Source organism: Pterocles gutturalis, unplaced genomic scaffold (assembly GCF_000699245.1).
Source record: "Pterocles gutturalis isolate BGI_N339 unplaced genomic scaffold, ASM69924v1 scaffold17532, whole genome shotgun sequence".
Lineage (NCBI taxonomy): Eukaryota > Metazoa > Chordata > Aves > Pterocliformes > Pteroclidae > Pterocles > Pterocles gutturalis.
Window position 1 is genome coordinate 60,941 of NW_010113223.1, and position 23,548 is coordinate 84,488.

A 23,548-nucleotide genomic window follows, 5' to 3' on the forward strand; every position below is an offset into this window, starting at 1 on the left:
GCTTCCCTGGGCAACCTGGGCCAGTGTCTCACCACCCTCACAGTCAAAATTGTCTTCCTAATGTCTGGTCTAAATCTACCCTCTTTCAGCTTAAAGTTGTTACCCCTTGTCTCTACACTCCCTGATGAAGAGTGCCTCCCCATCTCTCCTGTAGCCCCCTTCAGGTACTGGAAGGCTGCTCTAAGGTCTCCTCGGAGCCTTCTCTTCTCCAGGCTGAACAACCCCAACTCTCTCAGCCTGTCCTTGTACAGGAGGTGCTCCAGCCCTCTGACCAATTTTGTGGCTCTCCTCTGGACTCTCTCCAATTTGCCATTTTTTCTATTTACATCTTTTTAGTAATTAAGTAAAATAGAAATCTCACTGCTCTCAGGTTCCCACTATGTCTGGGGCTGTGCAGCTCACAGGATGCAACTCAATCAAGGCTGCAATATTCAGTAAGAACAGCTGTTTCTCATGTCTGAGTCCAGCTGCAGAAGCGTACAGAGGTGTGGAAGCTAATTTAAACCCTACTTAAAATTAGCATGGCTTAAAAGCAATGCTATTCTACAGTCTGTAACACATGTGTATCTAGGGCAGGACAGAGCCCCTCTATAAAAGGATTTACAACTTAAAAAAAAAACAAACAAACAAAAAAAGCCCCACCACACAAAAGGTGCAGTAAAGTATAATGAACTGTCATTTACATGAAATAGAGTCACAAAGAGAGAAAAATAATTCTCTCCCATCACACCTGAAACTTAACTACAGTTTTCCTAACATTCAGGGGCGGGGGGAGCATTTTTAAATCCTTACTTAAAATCCCATTTATGACAAGCAAGAGGAACACAGAAGACAACTTCACAAAGAAGCTGTTAAGCTACATCTGAACAGAAGTACAGTTCTGGTTGATGCAGGTAAACGTAAGTAGTACCAAACTTACAGCAAGGAGAGGTAACATTCTCAGTTTGGAGTGGTCAAACAAGCTCTTCTGTGGGCATGTAAGGGCTACATACGACACCCACTTCTTTCATGGGACCAAACAGAAGGTAAACACCTATCTGCTCCTTGATACTATGTTATGTGCACTCCTTTGGAAAGCTGAGCCAGCAGCCTTGTCATTAGACTTTGTACCTAACATGATTAAAAGTCCCCCTGTTACAAGAAAGGTAATTGCACTTGGATCATCTGACAAGAAAAGGACAACAGTCCCTGCTCACTTAATGTAAAACATTACATGAACAGTATTAAAATCATGCTGCTATGGACACTTCACATGACTAGCAGGTACTATACTTTGAGTCTTCTCCCAATTCTAAGGCAAATTTCTGAAGCAGCGACCCCAGGAAAAAAAAAAAAAAAAAATGAAGTCTCTGATAAAAAAGCCACACACATTTTTATTCTAATGTTACAAGAGAAATCAGGCTTACCACCAAGTGTCACCGAGATATTTTTGTGTAGATTTAAATAGGCTACATGAAAACAGTGCCTCTTAGAAAAACTTTACCAAGCACTGACCTGATGACCAATATCAATCTTTGTAAAACTGAAGGTACTGAGGTGGTTGTTTGCTCCTCTTACTGCTGGTTCTATGGTCTCCCGGAAGAGTTTCTCAATAAATTGGCAAATAAAAGGCCACATCTGTTTTACAGTCTAAAGGAAAAAAAAAAAAATCTACATGGAATACAACTTCACACATAACTAAAAAATATTCTTTAAGGCATATGTAAGAAATTTCGTACAAAGTTATAAACATACAAGTTTTCTATACAATTCATTACAGACATAAGAACTGGTCCCTTTTCACATACAGGAAAGCTTTCTGGAAATCTCAGTTTGTGTGTTTTATACATTTACACAAATCTGAAGCACTGGAGGAAGAGGAAAAACAATAATAAGAATTTTCTTCTTTTATCCCACAAATGCATATGCATTCTGCATTGATGCTGAATGTTGCAGAGAAGGGTGAAGAGGGCTAAATTTATTTGCATGTAAGGAGAGGAATAATAAAAAAAAAAGGGTCAACTGCATTTCTTAAATACATGTATAAGGTTTATAAATGTAAAAAATACAGTATTTTACTGTCATAGCTGAGAATTCCATATTGTTTATTTTTCTCACTGTTTTCTAATTAACTCATGTTCCTCTATGCTCTTCGAATGAAAGACATTTTTAAAAAGCCCAAACTACATTGATCTGTATCTTAGATTACCACACATACAAATCACAACTGCAAAATTTATGTATTTTTAGATTGTAGGCCAGGAACCTACAGTAACTGGAAAGTATCCCAGACAAGTCGAACATAAAAGACAGTGTTTACAGCTGCTATGACTTCCAGACAATTACAGTTATTATTTTAATGTCACTTAAAGTCATTCTCCAAAACCCACAATTTCAAGACCATGAAAATAGATCTAATCTTTCTCATGACTAACTGGATCAATGACCAGAAGCTTCTATTCTATAAAGAGCACAGAAAGTTAAAACTACTTTATTCACAGATTCTTGCCTCACCGTGGTTTTTTAATCTCAAATTTCCCTCCTCCCCCTTCCCATTTGGAAGCAATGCTAATGACTGCCCTTACCTTGTTAAGCCATTCTGCCCTTTCTGTGTCAGGAAAATGGACCTGAAAAAAACCAACCAAACAAAAACATTAATACAAAGAAAACACCTCTTATTTCATCATGTTCAGTTACTCATGAAACAGGAAAGCTTAGGGATCTCCCTGTGGACAACATATACAGTGAACAACATATTAAGCAGTTAATATTCTTGACAAGAATATTAGAATCCAAGCAGATAAAATATGAACTCATCTCTGAACTACACAGATACAAGTCCAAGAATATATTTAACACTGGCATCTGTATTGCTTTAACACCATAAACAAACTTTAAAAAAAAGAAAAAAAAAAGCAGCACGGCTGACACAGCTACTGTCAACCAAATTTACCTTACTCTCATGTTTCAGGGTTTTTAGCACGACTGCCAGAATCCTGACTGCACTTCTACTTCCTTTCATCTGTGCCAGATCTTTTGCAATATCAATAAATCATGGCTAGAAATATTTCATCAGTGAAGCTGATGCTCAGGAATATGGATTTAAGTCCTGCCAAAAGCCCTTCAAAAGACATTTTTAGTGATTCCTTTTCCTAAGCAACCGAAGAAATCAGAGAGAGAAAGAAGGATGACCATATATACATGGGATGGAAAGTACCCACCACACCAGGAAAACACCAGTTAAGCACTGGAAGAATAGACAATGTTCTGGACACAGAAGGAGAGCATGGTTAGTAGCTTTACATGTTCCATGCACACCAAAAAAAACCCCAAAAACCAAAAAACCTGAAGCAGTTCAGTAGAAGCAGAGTTAACAAGCATTTCTTTAGAAACCAACAGCTTCTATGAGATGCAGATCACACTTCTGAAACACAAAGAGCCTTTGAACACACTAAAAACTGTGACCTACATATACTGACTTTCGTGAAGCAATGTCTCTACTTAACTGAATTGTGAAGTCTTAATCTCTTCATAGCATAACAGATTGTACTACTGGTTTTAACAGCAGTTCCTACTGGTTATTTTTATTATGCATACATCCCAAATGCGAACAGTCTGTTAAATACACACTTTTTTAACTGTATTGTCAACAAGTTGGATTTGAAAGCAAGCCCTGTTAATGAATGTATTAGAAAAGAAGAAATTCAAGAATTTTTTTTTTGCTTTCTTAAAAATAAAAAATACTTAACTTTTTTTGCATCTATGACAAAACAAGCTTTTTCTGTATGTGCATTAGTTTATATCTGAACAGAGCGTACACTCAATTTTTGTCTTGCAGAGTTCTAGAGTTGCTTCCAGTGATCAAAAAGTTAAAGGAACCAACAGAACTAATACTACGTTAACCCTAATGCTAATAAGTAACATTTTGACCTTCCTCCTAGAATACTTGTCTTCTAAAACTGAAGATGGAAAATAGCCAATTTTCAATTATGACTTATCTCTTAAGCATGATGTTGGATCAACATGAATATTTCACTCTGATTTGCTTAGGAGAGCAATCAGTGATGTTCACAGGCTGGGAACTCAAGAGCCGTATCATACAAGGGAAAACACAAACTACAGCCGTTGTAATGAACAGCAACAAAATAAATCAAAAAGAAATAACTAATTAAACATATAGATGAGGAAAGGAAAAGAAAATTAATGGAAATACTAAAAGCAAATCTGCCTGCTGCAAGTAGTGCAAGACATAACAGAGTTACCATGTTCACAATTCATTTTTTGTCTTTTGTGCACATATCCAGGTTACATCAAAAGGAGAGCCACACTAGACTGAGAAGGACTTCCCATCCTAAACATAATCTCAGCCCAGATTAAATTCATCCTCCTCCACAGTGATCCAGCTTCCCAGATATAGGGTATAAACTCCCCAAGGCATAGGCCATGCTCCCTGCACTACGCAAACTGCTGACATTCAATACATCTGATTGGAATACAACAGGTAGCATCTCTCTCTCTTGCACCACCAAGCACTCTTCACATTTAGTCCTGGGTTATGCAGAATCACTTGAGACAGGCTGGGAAGCAATCAAGAGGCCACGTACACCAATATCTAGCCACATATGCTAATGTATTACTTCTGAATTTTATCTTGCTAAGACCTTGCTTAACAAGAGATAGTTCATAATTTTTCCACAGATTTAATAATCACTTGTCCTTTAGTGTGCCACACCCACCATGCTCCTACCGTTATCTGAGTTAGTACTAAGCCAACTCCTTAATTATATAAGCCTAGTTCACTTCTACAGTTGCACATGTTAAGAGGCAACAAATAATACAATCAATTATATCATCTATTCCTGTTTCTCATCCCTTTTCTATCCTTGCTCTTCTACTCGTTCCAATTTTAACATCATCCAGTTGTATTCAGTGTCTATTCTGACATCACAAACAGGGAGAAGAGAATGCAATCTTCCAGATTCAAGACTCTGAAATTATTAATCCAGCAAATCTTGAATCAAAAGTTGAGCTTTATTTAATTTTTGGATGCTCCGCAACCAGGTAGGCTAAAAACGAGGCATAAACATTTATCAGTCTACTAATTCCATACATTTTTAGCCTACAATAGGAGACTGCAATATTAAATTTTGCTTTAAGAGTTTTTGATATCAAATGCAATCTTATGCAGTGACAACTGGGGAAAACCTGAGGGATGGAAGCTGGTACTCTGGATCAGTCAGGACTGACACAAGAGCATCGAGGGAAATGCATGAACATTTTATGGCCAGAAACAGAAGCAGGCATCAGACTAATTGATGTGCAAAATCTGTTAACTCCTGTATAAAATCTATTAGACAAGCAGGACAAAAAGAGACAGAAGTCAAGATTTCAGCAAAGACAAAGACTAAAAGCATTTTCCACTTGGTTTCTGTTATTAAATTGTTCATGCAGGTTTGGTAAGTACTGTCTCATTTCAACCACTTGGCATAGTTATTTATTATTCAAAGGGAAGTATAACTAGAGAGAACTGTTCCAAGAAATACCTTAACAACCATGTTCAAAACATTATAATATTACAAGTTCCAGAAATATTAAAAGTTATATTGCACGATACTTGGAAGTGCTCAAAAGATGCATTTCTGCACATTAAAAATACATGATTTAGCTTTCTCGTACAACTGCTGTTGCTCAGCTCTAAACAGCTCTCATGTTTACTTCCTATTTCTGATGTGCTCATATCCTGCACTTTCAAAAATGCAATTCAGGACATGTTATTTTTTGTAATGATCCATAAAATATCAGAAAGAGCCTAAGGAATGCAGTTCCTTGTTCTGTCCTGGAATATAATAAAACAAAACAGGCACAAAAGAAAACCACTAACAAGCTCCTATTTCCGTAATAATAGCAGAAACATTTCTTACCCACAACTATTTTATTATTCAAACTCTCTACATACGCTCTTCATATTAGCTAAATTAACTCAATTTTCTGCCCAGATTATCATTTGCATCTTACTAAGAAGACAAGGATAGACAAAGAATAATAACCATTTAACTGAAATCCCATGGACTAAGGATTGGTGGGAAATTTTTAAAAGTCAAACAGTAATCAGTAAATGACATCAAATGAGTTTCAAGCGCAAACAATAATAATATTGCTGTCCTAAATATAATTCTTTGTTCACACAAGGAAGGTTTCACATATGTACATAAATGTCACTAAAACCAAGCATTGACCAGAAAAATCAGAAAGAATCAAGTTACAACACCCTTCGGGAAGTAATGGTGAATTGCTCTCAGCACAAGTCACAGGTATTAATAATCTACTTTAAAATATAAATTGCACAGTAGTTATTATTATTCAGTGACCCCCTCACTGTAAAATACTTTTCTTTTTAAAATTATCTTTGTAGTGTTCTCCATCCTTAAAGCTATTTATCAGCCAGCTCTTGTTATATTTAACTTCTACTTAATGATTATGATTACATAGGTCCTAAGTATTATTTCCATGAACCAAAACAACAAAAATGGTATCGACATTGAAAGTACAAAACTACTGCTACTGACCAGAGTATTCCATAAAGTGAAAACTATTTTTGATACAAACCAATCACTTTCTCATGGACTGAGTATTACAGCAAACTAAGAAAAGGAAGCAATAAAAGCAGTCTAGATTAACAAAAAAAAAACAAACAAAAAAAAAAACAACCAAACCACCAAAACCCAAAAAACAAACACAAAACCCACAATAAAGCAAACAAAAAAAACAAATCAAACAAACCCCCCACACCACTGTGCATTGGCTTTTTTTCCCTTCTATTCCCCCTCAAAGATTAAAGGTAAAAATTCAATTTTAGACTACATTCAAAATAACGTTATAACAGCTCTCTTTAACAGATACTTGTCTGAGTCAGCATTATATGCTTATGTCTAGTTCCTTCCATTTGTACGGTTTGCTTCCATTTGCACCTGCTGCTCCAGATCTTAAAGAAACTATACCAGCATCTTTTTGTTTAATTATAAAGTCACACAATCTAACAAAGTTTCTTGGTATAGTTACAATGTAACTAAATATTATTGAACAGTTAGTTTTCCAGTTATTTCACAAATATCTCTTATATTAGATATCAATCTCTTCTGCTTACTTTGGATACAAAAATCCTCCTCTCTATCATAGAATCACAGAATGGTTTGGGTTGGAGGGACCTTAAAGATCATCAAGTTCCAAACCCCTGCCATGGGCAGGGACACCCTCCACTAGCCCAGGTTGCTCAAAGCCTCATCCAGCCTGGCCTTGAACCCCTCCAGGGATGGAGCACATTTGTCTAGATTAAATGTAAAAATATAAAAAGGTATCGCAATTTGTCTTCATCGTCTCTTCATGCATCATCAGCAGAGAGGGAAAGCATCCCACAGAAGGGAACTCCGAACAGAAGCCCAGCGTTGGTGCTCTGTATCACCTTCTGAACACACAGCACACGTCATTTAACTACTACGCCTAAAGCTAGGTGGTGTGGCAGGAAAGAAACACACTAAAATTAAATGATTCTTTAAACTATAACTGCCAGATTAATTTGTCTAAACTCACTGCACTAGTAACTCAAAAAAACAGAGAAATTTAGTAAAAGAATTAAGTAGAATGCCAGCATGCCTAAAATACGGAGTGTCATACAGCGGTATTCAAGCTCAATTTAGCAGCTATTCACTCCCGTGTTTTCCAGTCGGTAAAGCAGGCTGGCCTAAGGACATTTTAGGTAAAACAGAGCTGAGCAGGGCTAATGGCTTCATCCCATGTATTCCAGCCAGCAATCCTCTCTCTGGAGAAACAAGGCTCAGCGGTAGGTGAGGTATTCATTCCTACTCAACATAACCTGAAGAGGTTTATCCTCAAACACAGGCTGGGGGGACAAACGCTCCTTTCTAATAGGAGATAAGAAGGGCGAGCTGGAAGTGAAAGCAGAGCATCCAGGCTGTCTCCTGTTGCTCCAATAATCCACCTCCAAGGTTATCCTAGCAATTTTCCCAACTTCTTCAATGCCAGAAATACTGCAGTTCCCATATCTTCTGAATTACAAGACAAAACACACTAAACATTTACTGTTGCAGAACTGCAGCATGCAGTATTCCTGAAAGAGAAGGTTTACTTTTTTAATAAATAGGGTTCCTCAAAATTAACCACAGGCACTTGCTACTAAATTAACAAACAACTGCTATTTCCATTATTTTTTGGTAATCTGGTTCCATTTCTGTTTAGCATGCTTTGACATGCATTTTTTTGTTTGCAGTCTTAAATATATTAAAATGATTAGTCTTTGCACAGTAAAATTCATATTCAGTATTACAAGTGCTGTATGTCTTTGGTACGGGGATTAAGCCAGGACTCTTTAGACAGTTCTACTGACAATCATTAGAGGTGTATTGCATATGTAATATATTTCAACAGAAACATCTGGAAGATTCAGAAGCAGGCTGAATATAGAAAATCAGTTTTGTTGAATACACTATCAAAGCCCGCAGGGTACTTCACAATACGGTAGTTAGAATGACCTGTGTAAATCAGTACAGCTAACCTAAAAAAACCCAAAAGAATACACAAGCATGCAAGAGAGAGTTGTAATGTCAAGCAAGATTAAGGATTGTATTTATTTATAAACTGGAATGTAAACCATTTCAGTGCTTGGACAACACATCGAAAAAACAAAATAAACCTTTAAAAATAAAAATAAATAAATAAATAAAGGAATTACATGCCCTTCGAGTCACATTTTCACCTACGAGACCAGAGTGGTATTAGAAACCCACACTTGGTATCCCACCAAATGTTCCCAAAACATTCTACCAGCACAAACATTGGCATCCCACGTGAACTGCCACTATCAGTTCAGCAGTTCCCAAGAGCTGCCACAACAAATTACAGACAGCTATTTCGCACAAGTTCTCCAGTGTGATCTCTGCCGTATTCTCCACTGCCTCACAAGCTATCTGCCTCAGAGTCAGCATGAGCATCAAAGTGAAAAATAATTCTTTCAACAACACGGCAATTAAACACAAAACAAGTTGGCACTTGTAGAAAGTCTGAAACGAACTGCCTTTCAACACCCCTGGGTTTCAATACAAACACAGGAAAGCTACTACAATAAAATTAATGTAACTCAAGTAATAAAACTGAGATTCTTTATATGATACAGAAAGTTTTATTTCATTGCAGCCTTCTGTTACCTCTGTTACTCTGCCCTTCTTAAGATCTTAAGAAAGACCTAATTTACGGACCAGTTCAAACCTGGAATAAACAGTAGTTCGCATACACAGCGTACTTCAGCATCACAGTATGCCCTGGAGGATGTATTTCCCAACACATTTGTAGATACTATACCTGTGAGAGAAGGAAAATGACTAGCAGCACATAGGCTGGTTTTTGCAAAGTCAGGCTAAACTAGCACAAAATAGGTCTTCATAAAACACTGCAAAATGGTAGCGGCTCTGTAAGAAGAGTCACAGCTAGCCATACACATACTGTTGAATTTAACTAAAGCCCAAACTACGCAGAGGGATCTCACATCCAGCCTTTCTGCTGTGCCAGAATTAAAACACAAAATTATATTCAAAATATTCAATGTTTTTTTTAAATTTTACTACTGACCATAAATGTACCTATGTTTCTCATCTAAATAATACAAAGATGTTACTTTGCTTAGATTTTAACAATACATATTATATATAAAATATGTATAGAAGACTGTAATTGAGAAAGTTGTCCCCCTGTTTTCTTCCTCATTACAGAATTCACAGAAATGGCACTTAGAAAATTAACACTACTCCAGTTTTTGATAGCAGCATGGCAAAAACCTGACCAGCTTGAAGTTGTGGCAGCTGGGGACTCAAAATCCATCCTTCTGCAGCCCTGCAATATCCCCAGAATATTCTCATGTGGACATTCCTCCTAACTTCTACAGCAAACAATGTCTTTGGCAGTGCAAAATAATGCTGTATTTGCAAAAGAAAAGCCCAGACTAAAAGTTGCTCCAGAGCTCTGATAGGACTGGAACGGCAGCCCAGAAGCCAGTCATGCAATTCAGAACTGAAGGATGCTGAGACATTACAAAGCACAACCGTTTCATTTTCTCCATATGTATCTTCCACTTCAACTTCTATTAAATATGCTTTGCTCATACTGGCAGTGAGGCTTGTCAAGAGCTGCATTACTTTTCAGCAATTTGACTTACCAGTATGAAAACTACATAAAATTTGCCTAAGTACTGCTATTTTTGCAGAGATGGAGGACGCCTGCTGCAATGCAAAACTGCGCAGAAACCTCCTACTTCGCAGCAGCTTGCCATAACAAAATCCTCTGGGACAGGCATTATAAGCATCTGCTCTGGAAGAATGACAGAACGGTAGTCTGCTAGTAAGTAAGGGAACTGGGAAATCCTACTTCTAGCCTGATGCTCAGCCTTTGCAACCCCAACTCAAGGAAAGCTGTTCAGCCTAGAAATTAAAAACCAAGTGTCATTAACTTCCAGAAGGATCCTGGCTTAATCACCTGAAGAACAACACATGCAGCAAAAATCCCTTGCTTTACCACTAGCGGTTACACAATTTCCTTCCAAACATCTGGCAATACATTGGCATGGGTTTCTGTTGTATCTGGATTCAAACCCTACCCTAAACACAGCATGCTATGTCTCCTAGAGGGAACCACGCAGCTTTCCTTTGCTCGTCCGTTACCTCTTTGTGAAACAGAAACCTTTAAGCCTTCAGTCTTCTGCTGCAGAGTCATCTTCCAGTACAGCCTAATTTCAGAATTACCTTCCAGTACTAGTATACTAGTACTATATACCGTAACTCAGGCTTCAATACTGCAAGAGATGAAGTTAACCCTGCAACCAAACTGCTTTACTCTCACTGCAGTTGAAGATCTTGTAATTTCTCATGAATCATTGTGTTCACACTTCTTTTCTACTTTCCAGATGGAAAAGGATTTTAAGTTTTCAGTGATCAGTTTAGATGGGACAGGACAGTAAAAAAAAAACAAAACAAAACAAAAAAAAAAAAAACCACACAGGGGCATTAAGTTGCAGGAACCTTAATGGTTTCCACTTTCTGAAAGATTCACATGCAGAACCTCAGACATAAGACTGATATCCTGACACAGAAAGAGACATATTTTTCACACCTCGCCGGTATTTTTTTGTCTAGAATTTAATGAAGGTTTCTGGACCATGTCGAAAACAAGATCTCTACTTCCCAGGGTCAGAGATTTCCAACAAGTAACTTCAGCAATGTGGCACAATATGCTAAATGTGACAGGAAGTGCTCCTAGGACTCAAAACAAGTTATCATGAAGAAGAAATGGAGCCTTTAGAACTTAATTTCACTAAATAAAAAGATTAATTTTGCCTTAATCTTTCTCTAAAAAAATATATATCACAAAAAATACATAGATTGAGGAAATTAAGTTATGCTTCTCACAATTTGATGGCTGGGCTTTTTATTTTAATTTTAAAAATCTCTTTAATAATATAAAATCCTTCTTATTTCATATAGAAATATTTAAATTTAAAAGCACTCATGATATCACTGGATATACTAGCAACACAAGGACTAAAACCATCATTATGTTCAGCATGCAGGTCCACTGAGATGTAACAAGTCACCTGTATACACATTTTCCAACACCTGACTGGTGTCTGCTGCCTGGCAGAGCTGTCAGAAGCCAACCCTTCCATTACACCACTGAAGCTCATATCCATCATTCAGAACCCATCAAGAATAAAGACTCACTGAAAGACAGCAATCTTCAAGTTTACAGGGAGTGGAAGACTCCTAGCAAAAATATTTCAAAGCATTCTTCATCTAGCAGTTTACCGATCTTCTAAACCATCATCTGGCACAGAAGTGATGTTGAACACTTTTGAAGTGAGGTAGCACAAGAACTTAGGTTTAACATTTTTTTCACTTACTACCCACGTTTACAATAGCACTGCTATCTGCACAACTTCCGTATTCAGAAGACCAGAATTCACTATCAGCTGTTCAGACAGAGAAGGCCAATCTCACCTGCAGTGGGCACTCACAGCAATAGCAATCACATTTTAAATGCTGAGGTCCAATGAAAGGCCAGGACAAGCAAAGTTAAAAATAAAAAACTGAATAGCATGACACCCTACAAAAGCAAAATATCAAGGACTGGATTTATACTGGTTGAAGTCTTGCTGTCCCACCAAGTTATAGACATCTAGAGCAGCCAATGTTTACAAAGTAAGACATTTCATGACAGCCCACATTAGCACATCTCCAGATTCCGATAAGCATTGCAATCATTACCGAAAGTAGACCCAGATTTTAAACATTTAAAAGGCTGAAAGGCATAGCATGAACCACAGTTGTAAGGATGCACTGAATTTTACCACTTGAAAAATCTTGCACAGTACTAATTTTTGACATGTTATCAACTTTATCCTTTTACTTTCAAAAGTAATTTCATTCCTTCTCCTCCTTTCCCAAGTAAGTCTTAATACCTTGAAATTTGAGCTTTCAAGTTTTAAAAATTTTATAAAGGCATTAGGACCTTATTTTTAATTTGCCACTTTTCAAAAACATGCCATCTTTTGTATTTTTAAGCCTGTATAACAAATTCCTTTTCAGCTTCCTTGAGAATCCAGACATGTTCCCGCTCCACTGCATGCCAGAGTGTCTTGCTCTCTTGACAGTCAACAGAAGAAAAATTTTCCTCTCTGTATTGCTAAATATTAGCTGTCAAAACAGCTTATACAACCAGTGCTGCAACAAATCCTTTTTGTTGCTATCCAGACTAAAACACTGAAGGTCCTTTCCTGTCTTTTAACTAGCTTACCAGAAATGAACTACTGAAAAGTAAAGTGATGTCCTATGTGTTGATGTGCAGAGTTTAGTTTATCTATTTAACCTTTCTCTTTTCTTTTTTTTTTTTAAATGTAATCTATAACTCGCAATAAATTTGAAACAAACCTATGTGAATTCTGACAAGACCTATATAATTTACTTACTTTTTACTGGTTTGAGGGTGAGCAAGCTGCAAATTTGTGGTTGAAAACACAAAAGAGCAAAACAGAGAACTTGATCTTTTTTGTGGTATTCAAGGTAAGATACAGTATCTGACCATGCAAATTCAAGATGGGTTAACCTGCATCCTAAGAAGTCAAACAGGTCTGTAGAATATGCTCATTATTTAGCTCTTATATGGTCATTATTTAGTTCTTAAACTAAAATAAAATATGTGCACACTCACGTTTTGACTGCATCTGACTCCTAACACCAGCAGAAATGTGCAACTTCTAGGTACTGCACTGCATCTGGTACTATCCAGACAGAGTTTATTCTTACCATCAAAACATTTTTAAACATAATCAGAAATCATTCAAGGTATAACATGCATTTTAAAATCGCCCTGTATCATTTCTAGCTGAAACACTACAAACTTACTATGTAAAGTCCAGAAAGTATAAAGGGTATAGACAGACTGTCAGTTTTGTTGAACATGTAAATATTTAGTGATAAACTCTCTCTGAAACTATAAAACTCTGCTGAGAAAGTAACAGAAAGCAAAACATTCTAATAACATGAAACCAGAAAGAACAGTAATGTTTAATTTGGGTCTCCTTTAACATAGTGATAACAAATGGTGGGGAGAGAAACCCTAGTTAACCTGAGAGCACCAGGTATCAGATGACAAACATCTTACATTTGTAACTTTCTGGTTCTTCCATTCAAGCATTTAACCAGATTCTTATACCAGCTTCTTATACAAAGCTCAATATTTCTAATAATCAGGTTCACACTAAAATTCCTAAGATTAATGACATTTGTTCTCTATCCTCTCCAAAATAATTTTCTCTCCCCCAATGGGCTGTATTTCAGCACAGAATACAGTATGGAGTCATTTGTTAGAAAAAGATACTCAAAATATATCACATGTTTCATTGGCAACACGTAAGGTAGGAACTTCTGCACTAGAGATCAAAAGTCCAGCTAAAACAACAGCTGGAAGTGATGTCTAAGGAAAAGAAAAAACAAAGTAGAACTCTGGAGTTGGATCCTTCTCTGAATATCATCTCAGGTTCTGCAAAGGCTGGCTGTAACCCTTAGCAGCTATTGTCACCCTCCTTCACCCCTTCCACCCCAAAAATGCTCAGCTCCTTTAAAAAAAAAAAAAAAACAAAAAAAAACAAAACAAAAAAAAAACAAAAAAAAACCCCACAAAAAACCATTAACTCAATTTTACAAATTCCCTTGTATCAGATAAATCTACTTAAGGCAAAACTCACGCTCTTGATTTTTTAGGGCAGCCCTTATCTTCACACAGCGTCAGGCTGAAAATACAAGACCAATGAAACACATAACTAGAAAACACTCTGACTACTGAATTCCAGTCCCCTAAAACTGCAGGCATCATTATCCTCTTTCTGTTTATAAACTCCACCTTAAAACCATGGAGTTTGCTACCCTTCCCCAGGACAGACCAGGAAGGGCAGCTTTGGTGTGTTTTTGGTAGGATGGGTTGCTAAGGAAAGACACTGAGGCACTCCCTGCTAAACCAAGTTTCTAAACTTAGGTATGCTACTTCCTTCATCTGTTTGAGTTACAAGGTGGAAGTAAAACCCAGACTGCCTCACAACTAAATTAACTAGTATCCTCATCCTTAAATATTGGTCTTATTATTTTGACTCTTATGTGTTAGCAACAAAAGATACTTTAAAGGAAAAAATCTTATCAAATGACAGAAGATAATGTTCAACACACACACAAAAAAATCCTCACCTAATCCCCACCAAGTAATATCACCTGGTTTTGAAGTAGAAAAGGTATTTTCATTATATATTGAAAAGGTTTTAAAAGCATGTTTTCAGTCTGCACCCAGGGTTTGTAATTCTTATATACATCCAAATCGTGGATCTGTTTTGATAGCCTGTGTTGCAGCTGGAATATCTGTCCCATGACTGAGCTTAGCACCTCTTATCCAAGTAGCTATTTTAGAAAAAGCAGAGTAAGTGTACTTAAACCAAACCTGCAGAAGGGAAGTACTGTACTGAAACTGCATCCTCTGAAGAAAATAAGCATGCTTGTGCTACTGGACTGACACACACGGCAGCTGTACAGTATAACATCCAGCAAGAGCAAATCTCGCACAAGACCAATGCTTTCTGCCAGCCACACAGTCACCAACAGAAAAATATTGTGGGAAGGTCAGAAGCGGTAGGTTTTTTTTTTTTTTTTATTCTGGAACTAGCAAAGTGGGTAAAATCCTGGTCCAAGTCAAGTCAGCTGCCAAACTCCTATGAATTCAGCAGGCTCAGAGAAGAATCCTTCAGCAGGCAGACACAACATTCACAATTTTGCCCTGGAATATGGATGCAGTGCCCAAGACACATACAACATGAAAAACAGATTGACAGCCCAGCACTGAGACTCAACATTGACACTGGTGAACTCAATTTTCACTAAAAATAATAAAAACTAGAAACAAACAGAATTTCACATTTACAGAAGTTGCTGTTCTAGACTACAGACAGAACAAGCAGGAGGACAACGTGTGCTTGCACTGTCACTATACAACTGTACAATAATTTTCATCAGAAAGTGGATTCAATACCAAAATAGACCATTCACAGCACTACAAGATTTATGATCAACCACAAACAGATGCATGCTGCCTGGCAGGCACCTCTGAGTTTGCAACATAATAAAGTCCACACTCAGAAAAGAGGAAAATTAAGACCCGCAAGTGGAATTGAAGCAAATGAGTAAATGACTACCAAAGGGCACTCAGCACCTTTCTCCAACACACTACTACATGTTGCAACATTTTAGTTAAAACTCACCTATATACTTGACAAACCTGTTGGTCCTTTGACTTATGTACACAGCAACATTTGTCCAGTCGCTTGTCCTTCTAAGCAACTCGTTACAAATGAACAAAGCCCAGGGGAAAAAAAATACTGATATAAGTAGGAAATCAAAACCAACATTTGACTTTTTTTCAAAATTAGTGACCAAGTTTCAAGAACATTACATCAGTGGTAAATACAAAAATACAAATGACTAAATCGAAATAAAAAGCTCAAGTCATCACCTTGCAACACTCCCCTTCACCCTACCAAAATTCTTGCAGGCCTTGGTTCCAGGAAACATCCCCTGAGATTCCAGATTCCTGCAGACACAGACACTTTCTCTCATGTTATGACTGCAAACCATCACTGATACAGTCTTTCAAAATAGTAGTGTTACAATGCTCTGCATCAAAACATTCTCCAGCTTCTGTTAAAGAGTTTTTTCCATCTTAAAAAACAAGGAAAGAAAGTGATCATAAACTCTAAAAGCAACATAAATCCTTTCTAAGCTAAGCTATTTTTTTTAAACAATACTGGAAACTAAACAATCTGCCTTCCCTGGTTGTTTGGGAAGTTTAATATTTGGCCATATATATCTTAAATGATACTCCATTTTAATTTCTCTGCTTTTAATGTAAAGTCATGTTCTATTTTTTTTATGTTTAGAGAGTAGTTCCTGTATTTTTTGAAAGAATATACTGCAGTTTTTACATAAGCAGTCACAAAACCATCCCTTAAGTGGAAAGTAAACTGTGGAAAACCTACTATCTTGAGTATATACCAAAGATTTTCAATCATACCATCACTGTACTTCCACATAGCATGCCCAACCAACTGTGCATAGTTGCTGACCTGAACCACAAAAACTTGTTTCTACACACACAGCCATTGCTTATGCTCAGCAAGTGCTTGCATGAAGGTGTTTACCCACAACTGACACTAGCCCTTGTATAAAGGCAGTTCCTGCCTTTCAAACAAATGATGGGTAGCAAGCAGCTGAATGATTAAGATTCAGTATTTTCTTGGATGCAGAGGAGGAACGTTCCAGTGTTAAGACTGCTGGAATTGTTGGGTTGTTTGATAGACAGGATGGAGAGGCAACAAGGCTGAAGAAAGAAGAGCTGGATACATTTTTCCTTTTATAAATTCAGCACAGAGCTGTCACCTCTTCTCTCATTTTACTGATTATCATCCATGTTGAAGATAACCCAAGCATCTGGGGGTCTCTTGAATATTCCTTACCCCAAACTCAACCATTATAAACAGTCTATATTCTTCTACTTCCAAATTTAGCAGTAAAAATAGCCATCATAAATCAATAATACTTTAACTCATGACAGCAGTACTAAGTTGCTTTATAAACACACTGCCTACAATTGAATCATAACATTAAGCACACAACAGGGTCTTTAAAGACCAAGTTGCTTATAACTGACACTTCAGCTTACCACTTCTGCATTTTAATCCACACCTACTGTCCCACTTTGGGTATTTGCACAGTGTATACTTGGAACAGAGATAATCAGATCATACCCACCAGATCCTGGTTGCAGTTTACAACAACAGGAAGACTCTTTACATCTCACCAAACCTTTTTACCTATATATGGCTTCACAGCAAATTCGAACCTTTCCAACTTTAAAGATTCAAATATTGGTGATCAGTAGGCAATTGCAACTGCTGAATTATTCTTTTCTAATTTTCAAAATTCTCTCTTTTACATGTCCAAGAACAATCCAGTCACTTTACAGCTGCTTTATCATTAATAGGGAGAAATAAGGGCCTCTGGAGAGATACATCTGACATCTTGGAACATTTCTCCTACGGTCAGATAGAGTCCTCTGGAGATGCCTGTATTGATCATAAACAAAATCTCCAATTAATTTAGACTTATATGCCCAAATTTAGTTTCAGCAAATTCTAGCTCTAAGTGGAAATCAAACAGCTTGTGCCTAAGAACAAACTGAATATTAATTCTACAGGTAGAAAGAAACTTTTGCCAATTAAAGACAACTGCTTAAACTGCAAATAATCCATCACCTAGGCTGATCAGTTCCCTAAAATCTGGCTTCAAGAAGGGATTGTCCATGGCAATACCAGAATAACTATGCCACTTTATTTGATGCCGGAGGGAAGGGATGCCAACCAGAGGGACCTTGACAGGCTTGAGAGGTGGGCCCACACCAACCTCAAAGTTCAACAAGGCCAGGTGCAAGGTCCTGCACGTGAGTCGGGGCAATCCCAAGCACAAATACAGGCTGGGTGGAGAACGGATTGAGAGCAGCCCTGAGGAGAAGGACTTGGGGGTGTTGGTTGATGAGAAGCTCAACATGACCTGGGAATGTGCGCTTGCAGCCCAGAAATCCAACTGTGACCTGGGCTGCACCACCAGCAGTGTGACCAGCAGGTCAAGGGAAGTGATTCTTCCCCTCTACTCCACCCTCATGAGACCCCACCTGAAATACTGTGTCCAGCTCTGGAGTCCTCAGCGCAGGAAGGACACGGACCTCTTGGAGTGAATCCAGAGGAGGGCCAGGAAAACAATCAAAGGGCTGGAGCATCTCTCCTATGAGGACAGGCTGAGAGAGCTGGGGTTGTTCAGCCTGGAAAAGAGAAGGCTCTGGGAACAACTTATAGCAGCCTCCTAGTACCTAAAGGGGGCTCCAGGAGAGATGGGGAGGAACTCTTGATCAGGCAGTGTAATAACAGGATGAGGGGTAACAACTTTAAGCTGAAAGAGGGTAGATTTAGATTAGATATTAGGAAGAAATTTTCTACTGTGAGGGTGGTGAGGCACTGGAACAGGCTACCCAGAGAAGTTGTGGATTCCCCATCCCTGGAGGGGTTCAAGGCCAGGCTGGATGAGGCTTTGAGCAACCTGGGCTGGTGGGAGGGGTCCCTGCCCATGGCAGGGGGGGTGGGACTAGATGAACTTCAAGGTCCCATCCAACTCAAACCATTCTGTGATTCTATGATTGCTCCTAAGCAGGACCTTCCTTAGTCTGCACTTCTCTTGAGGGAGAGGTTAATGTTCATACACATGCAGGGAGCAGTATAAGCAGCCAAGTCACTGTCAGCTCCTAGATTCTCAGCAGACTGTACAACAGATGCTGCGGCACAGTGATAATGTTTTCAGAAGTTCTACAACAGAATATTTACTACATGTATTAATTAAAACCTGACATCTGTTGTCCATTATTCTTTGCAAAATTTAGTCATGTAAAAAGCAGTAGTGAAGTTATGACCTCATTATTCTAGGTTCTTATTATACAGAGAAAAGAGACCTCCTGCAAAATATTCAGCTCATACCTTCCCACTGGCTAAAGACCAATGGCAGAAAGAGTTACATCTCTGAAATGAGGTGTCCCGGACCAGTAGGTTTGCTACAGCAAACTTCATTGTGAGCACTAACTGGCAATAGATTTTTTTTATGGCTTTTACTGTCCATTTGTTGTTTTAGGCTTGAATCTCAGCCCAAGAACAACCAACAGATTTTTTTCAGCAGTCTAAGATCCGTACGCAGCTCCTAATCACATCCAATAGCTGTCTTGCAAAAGACATCACTTGAGTTTAGAAGAATGCAGTGATGACAGTTAAAATGAAATCAAACCCCCTGAGTAAAATATCACAGTTATTTTCAGCAATCTGCATAAAGAGCAGTTAATTTGCAACTATATAATTTCAGCAGAAAGAAGTATTTTCAGGAATTTGATAAAGGCTCTTCCATGTACAACTAGCCTCTGAGGAAAAAAGCAAGGATTTTATATCTTTTCGACATCAAAGGGATGCTGAAATCAAATCTACCATTCTTGTTGCCATGTATGATTTGCTGCATCTGATACAGTCCTGACTCTGCTCAATGTTTTGGAAAAATTTTTAGGCCATCAAACAGTCAGGAAGCTTAACATTCATCTGTGACACATCTTTTTTTAAAAAACTAGATAAACTGAAGACTTTTGTTTTAACTAAATAGATTAAGATCTATTTGCCTATGGAAACGTTTCCAACCAAAAGTAATTTGTAAAATATATTGGAAAAAATTAAAACCGTTTTTGAGATACATATTTCAATGTCTCATTCTCAATGTTCTCTTTTATCCTCAGGAGCTCACATAGTTACTTTCTGCTAAAATAGTGACATCTCAAATCCCACGTCATTGACTAATCTGAGCTGCTCCAAATCAGAGGGTTTTGCCATTTCACTCACTCAGTGGGAGATTGCAATGTAACAGCTTTACTTGTACACTGCATTCACTGGAGCATGACAGACAGGGATGTTTTTTCCATGTGCCTGGCAATGCAAACAATCACAGCATCAGAAAGCAGAGCTGGAGTTCATCACTTCGATTGTTGGAAGAAGAAACCAGAACAAACGACAGCTCGCAAGACAGCTGGGGCTGACAAAAAGAAAAAACATTTCCCCAAGCATTGCAAGTCTCAAGCAAGAAACCAAATGACCTTATAAATTCTTCCATGTTACATCTAAACTAGAAGCTTGGATTACATGGGAACCAAGAATCAAAACTTTACAGTAGAGGAAATTCCAAAGTGATCTGTCAGAGCTTAAAACTTATTAATATTAGGAGCACTGATGACCTAATCTCCTCTCTCTGACAAGTGGATAAATTTCTATTGCTTTTCAATAAATTGAAGCTCAAATGATATTCTATAGTTTTTCAGCTTACACTCCAATGACACAGATGTGAATCAATGTTATTAAGACGAGGATAAATGCTTTAAAGCAATTCAAAGTAAAAGCTACAATCACTTCCATCCCTTTAGCAGAGTTTCACTTCAAAAACAAATGCCTCCACTTATTACTCTAAAAAAAGTTTTAAAAAATACCTGCAAATATGGCTACATCCCAATACCAAACTCCTTGAAGGGAAGATGAAAGTTTTGATGTCTTCAGCCAGAACCAACACAGACTGTCCCCCAGTATCCCACAGAATTTTCCTGTTACCCGTTTCCCAGGTAAATGTTTGAACACCTTCAAAAATTGTCCCTTAACCCTTAATGGTCCTGTCTACACTTATTCCCAAACAAGAACTTCTACCTAAATTGCCTACCATTCCTGCATAATATCCACAACAGCATTGTGTAGACCCTCTCCCCAAACCCAACAGAGGTTTAAGCACTAGCGCAAAAAAAAAAAAAAACCAAACATTTTTAAAAAGAGGCAAAATACCTAATTTCAGTTATATACACTTGTACTTCCATTAACAGCTTTGGCAGAAGTATTGTTATGGTGTTACTAGTACAACAGACTTCCTTCTTAGCTGTGCCAGAAAACAGAAAAACTCAGTATAAAGGAAGCAGGTACACCAATAACAACATGTGCATGCTGCAAACAAATCACTTCACTCTGAACTACTGTTTTAAATTAACACTTTTGTAGTTCCTCATCTCTCATACAGTAAAATTAAAGTTTATATTCTTATATGAGAAACTGATTTCTATAAAAAGCCATTTCCAAATCAAACCTATTTTTATCCTGTTACTATGGCTCTGTGTGTAATGGATTACTCCAATGAACCAAAAAGGAAAAAAAAAACCCTTTTTTTTTTTTTTTTGGTAAAGCAAAGTAACAAGGGGAACAGATTGGTAACATTTTTGTTATTCACTGTAGAGAATTCTTGAAAGATAGGACACACACAAGAAAGAAACTTCAGACTATAATTGCAAAACTTTCAAATCACAAAAGAACTGAAAAAAACAATTGTTGGCAAAAATGTTTTCTGTTATCATACATCTATGTTAAGACCTGAAAACAACACAAGCACATATTATATGCAACCTCTTAAAAAGCTTTGTACATAGCCAAATTTAGTAGAAAATTAATTCTCATTATAAAGACTTATATGAACAAAACAAATTAAAAAAATGATTTTATAAAAGGAACATGGACAGTTTAGGCACATTCACATCAATACAACACAACCTAACACATCCTAAAAAAAAAAACAAAAAAAAAAAAAAAACCACCCAAAAAACACTTTCAAAAACCCAAATATTTTCCCTAAAATATAAACCAAAATAAAGACGATCATCAACAAACAGAGAACAAGAAATTACTACAATTTAAATGAATATATCAATCACTATTCTTATAACATATGCAAGTCCAAAGACTGAACACTGTTTTTTTTGTTCCCCTCATGAAACACTCTCTTATCATTTCCTGGCTGCTATTTGACATTTAACTGGCAGAGGGTGGGTGGGTGGAAAAGTGTTCTTTTTCTAGTTCAAGTATTTTAGGAGAAAGTCACTGGGTGAGGAACATAGCATTTTGAAATACAGTCTGCATCATAAAATTGATTAATACACTAAGACAACTTCCTAGCCAAACATATAACAGAATTTAGCACTCTGGTTCAACAACTAACAAGATGAATCAACAGACTGGGGGAGGAGACTTGACTCAAGACAAATTACAATTTTTCAAAATTCTGGACCATCAAGCTTACTGTACTAGGAAATATTGACAAACTAAGAAAAGGCAGTTCCTTATTTGAAGTGTTATACACTGATTACATTAACAGTCTCCTTGAAACACACAGATCAAACCTGCTAACTACCAACAAGTCCTGAGAGTTCGCTCTGTAAACCCGCACAAAACCTAACAGCTCAGAGCATGCCTTGTAATACTCTTCCCAGCAGAAGAATGACATAAGAGTTCTTGTCAAATTTTTGGATATAAAGTCGTAAACTTATTCACTATTGTTTCTCAGGGCTGATGAAGTTAACAGTCTAAGAACATGCTATGTGAAGAAAGGCATCTGAGAAAGCACAGATACATTTTTTTACACCAAGCTATGCAGATCTGAAATTAGGCACCAAGAACCATGTATTACAAAGAAGCAGTAATAATGTTTCAACAGAAAGCCAACTAGGGGCTTCCTGAGCCCAGTTCCCATTTGAGTTCCGTCCCCCCATGCCCCGCAATGTATTCCTATCCACAATCCATTTTTTTTAGTAAGCTACTTTAAAAATGGACACTCACAAACTTTCAGAGCAGAAGTGTGGATCATAATACTGAACAATTAATTAAAATCAGAACAATTAAGGTTTCATAGCTACCTTCATGCTTCAACTTATCTTGTGGTTACTTTTAAAAATGACACAGGAAGACACCACATTAGATTCACCCACTTTCTTCCCCCCTTCCTTTTAAGATACATAAGTGATGGAATACAAGACAACAGATTGTCAATACATTTAATTTTCTTGTGTTAACATCTTTTAAAATCTTCCCAAAGGAAATTATTTGAGTCAGTTTGGATAATCCACGTGAGCCAGCATCTAACCAAAGGAATGCAAAGAAAGGTCATGAAAACAACAGTGCTGGAGTCTGTACTAGACCCTCTCAATTAAAGTTTTCATTAAAACAAATGCAAAGAGGTATGCAATTTACACTGCAAATATAAATCTCATAGGTGAAAGTGCTTGCAATTGAACTAATGTAAACTTGACCCACGTTGCTATATGATAAGGACAGCCAAATGACAATGTAATGCTTGTCTGTCATATGACAGTTATTTTCAGCCAAGCAAACTAGCTTCGTATTTCTAGTAACAACTTCATGGTACATAATTCTAGACTGCTTCAGCTGAAAACCATTAGCCCTGTTGCAAATTTTCAACTCCTAAGGAGAATTTTGTGGTCACATCAGGGTGTAGCAGACAAAACTTGGTGCAATGACTCA

The 23,548-nt window shown here is 37.4% G+C and overlaps 1 protein-coding gene across 1 annotated transcript in view; it reads right to left on the bottom strand.

Annotated features, from left to right (window-relative positions):
• ESYT2 (extended synaptotagmin-like protein 2) overlaps positions 1–2,606 on the bottom strand; it is a gene marked incomplete at its 5' end in the record, with an annotated part of 51,226 nt that extends 48,620 nt beyond the window's left edge. The window contains 2 exons of the mRNA XM_010074413.1: positions 1,495–1,629; positions 2,565–2,606. Of these exons, the coding sequence (XP_010072715.1) occupies positions 1,495–1,629; positions 2,565–2,606 (177 nt within the window). The remainder of the gene's footprint in view (positions 1–1,494; positions 1,630–2,564) is intronic.
• Positions 2,607–23,548: the final 20,942 nt, after the last annotated feature.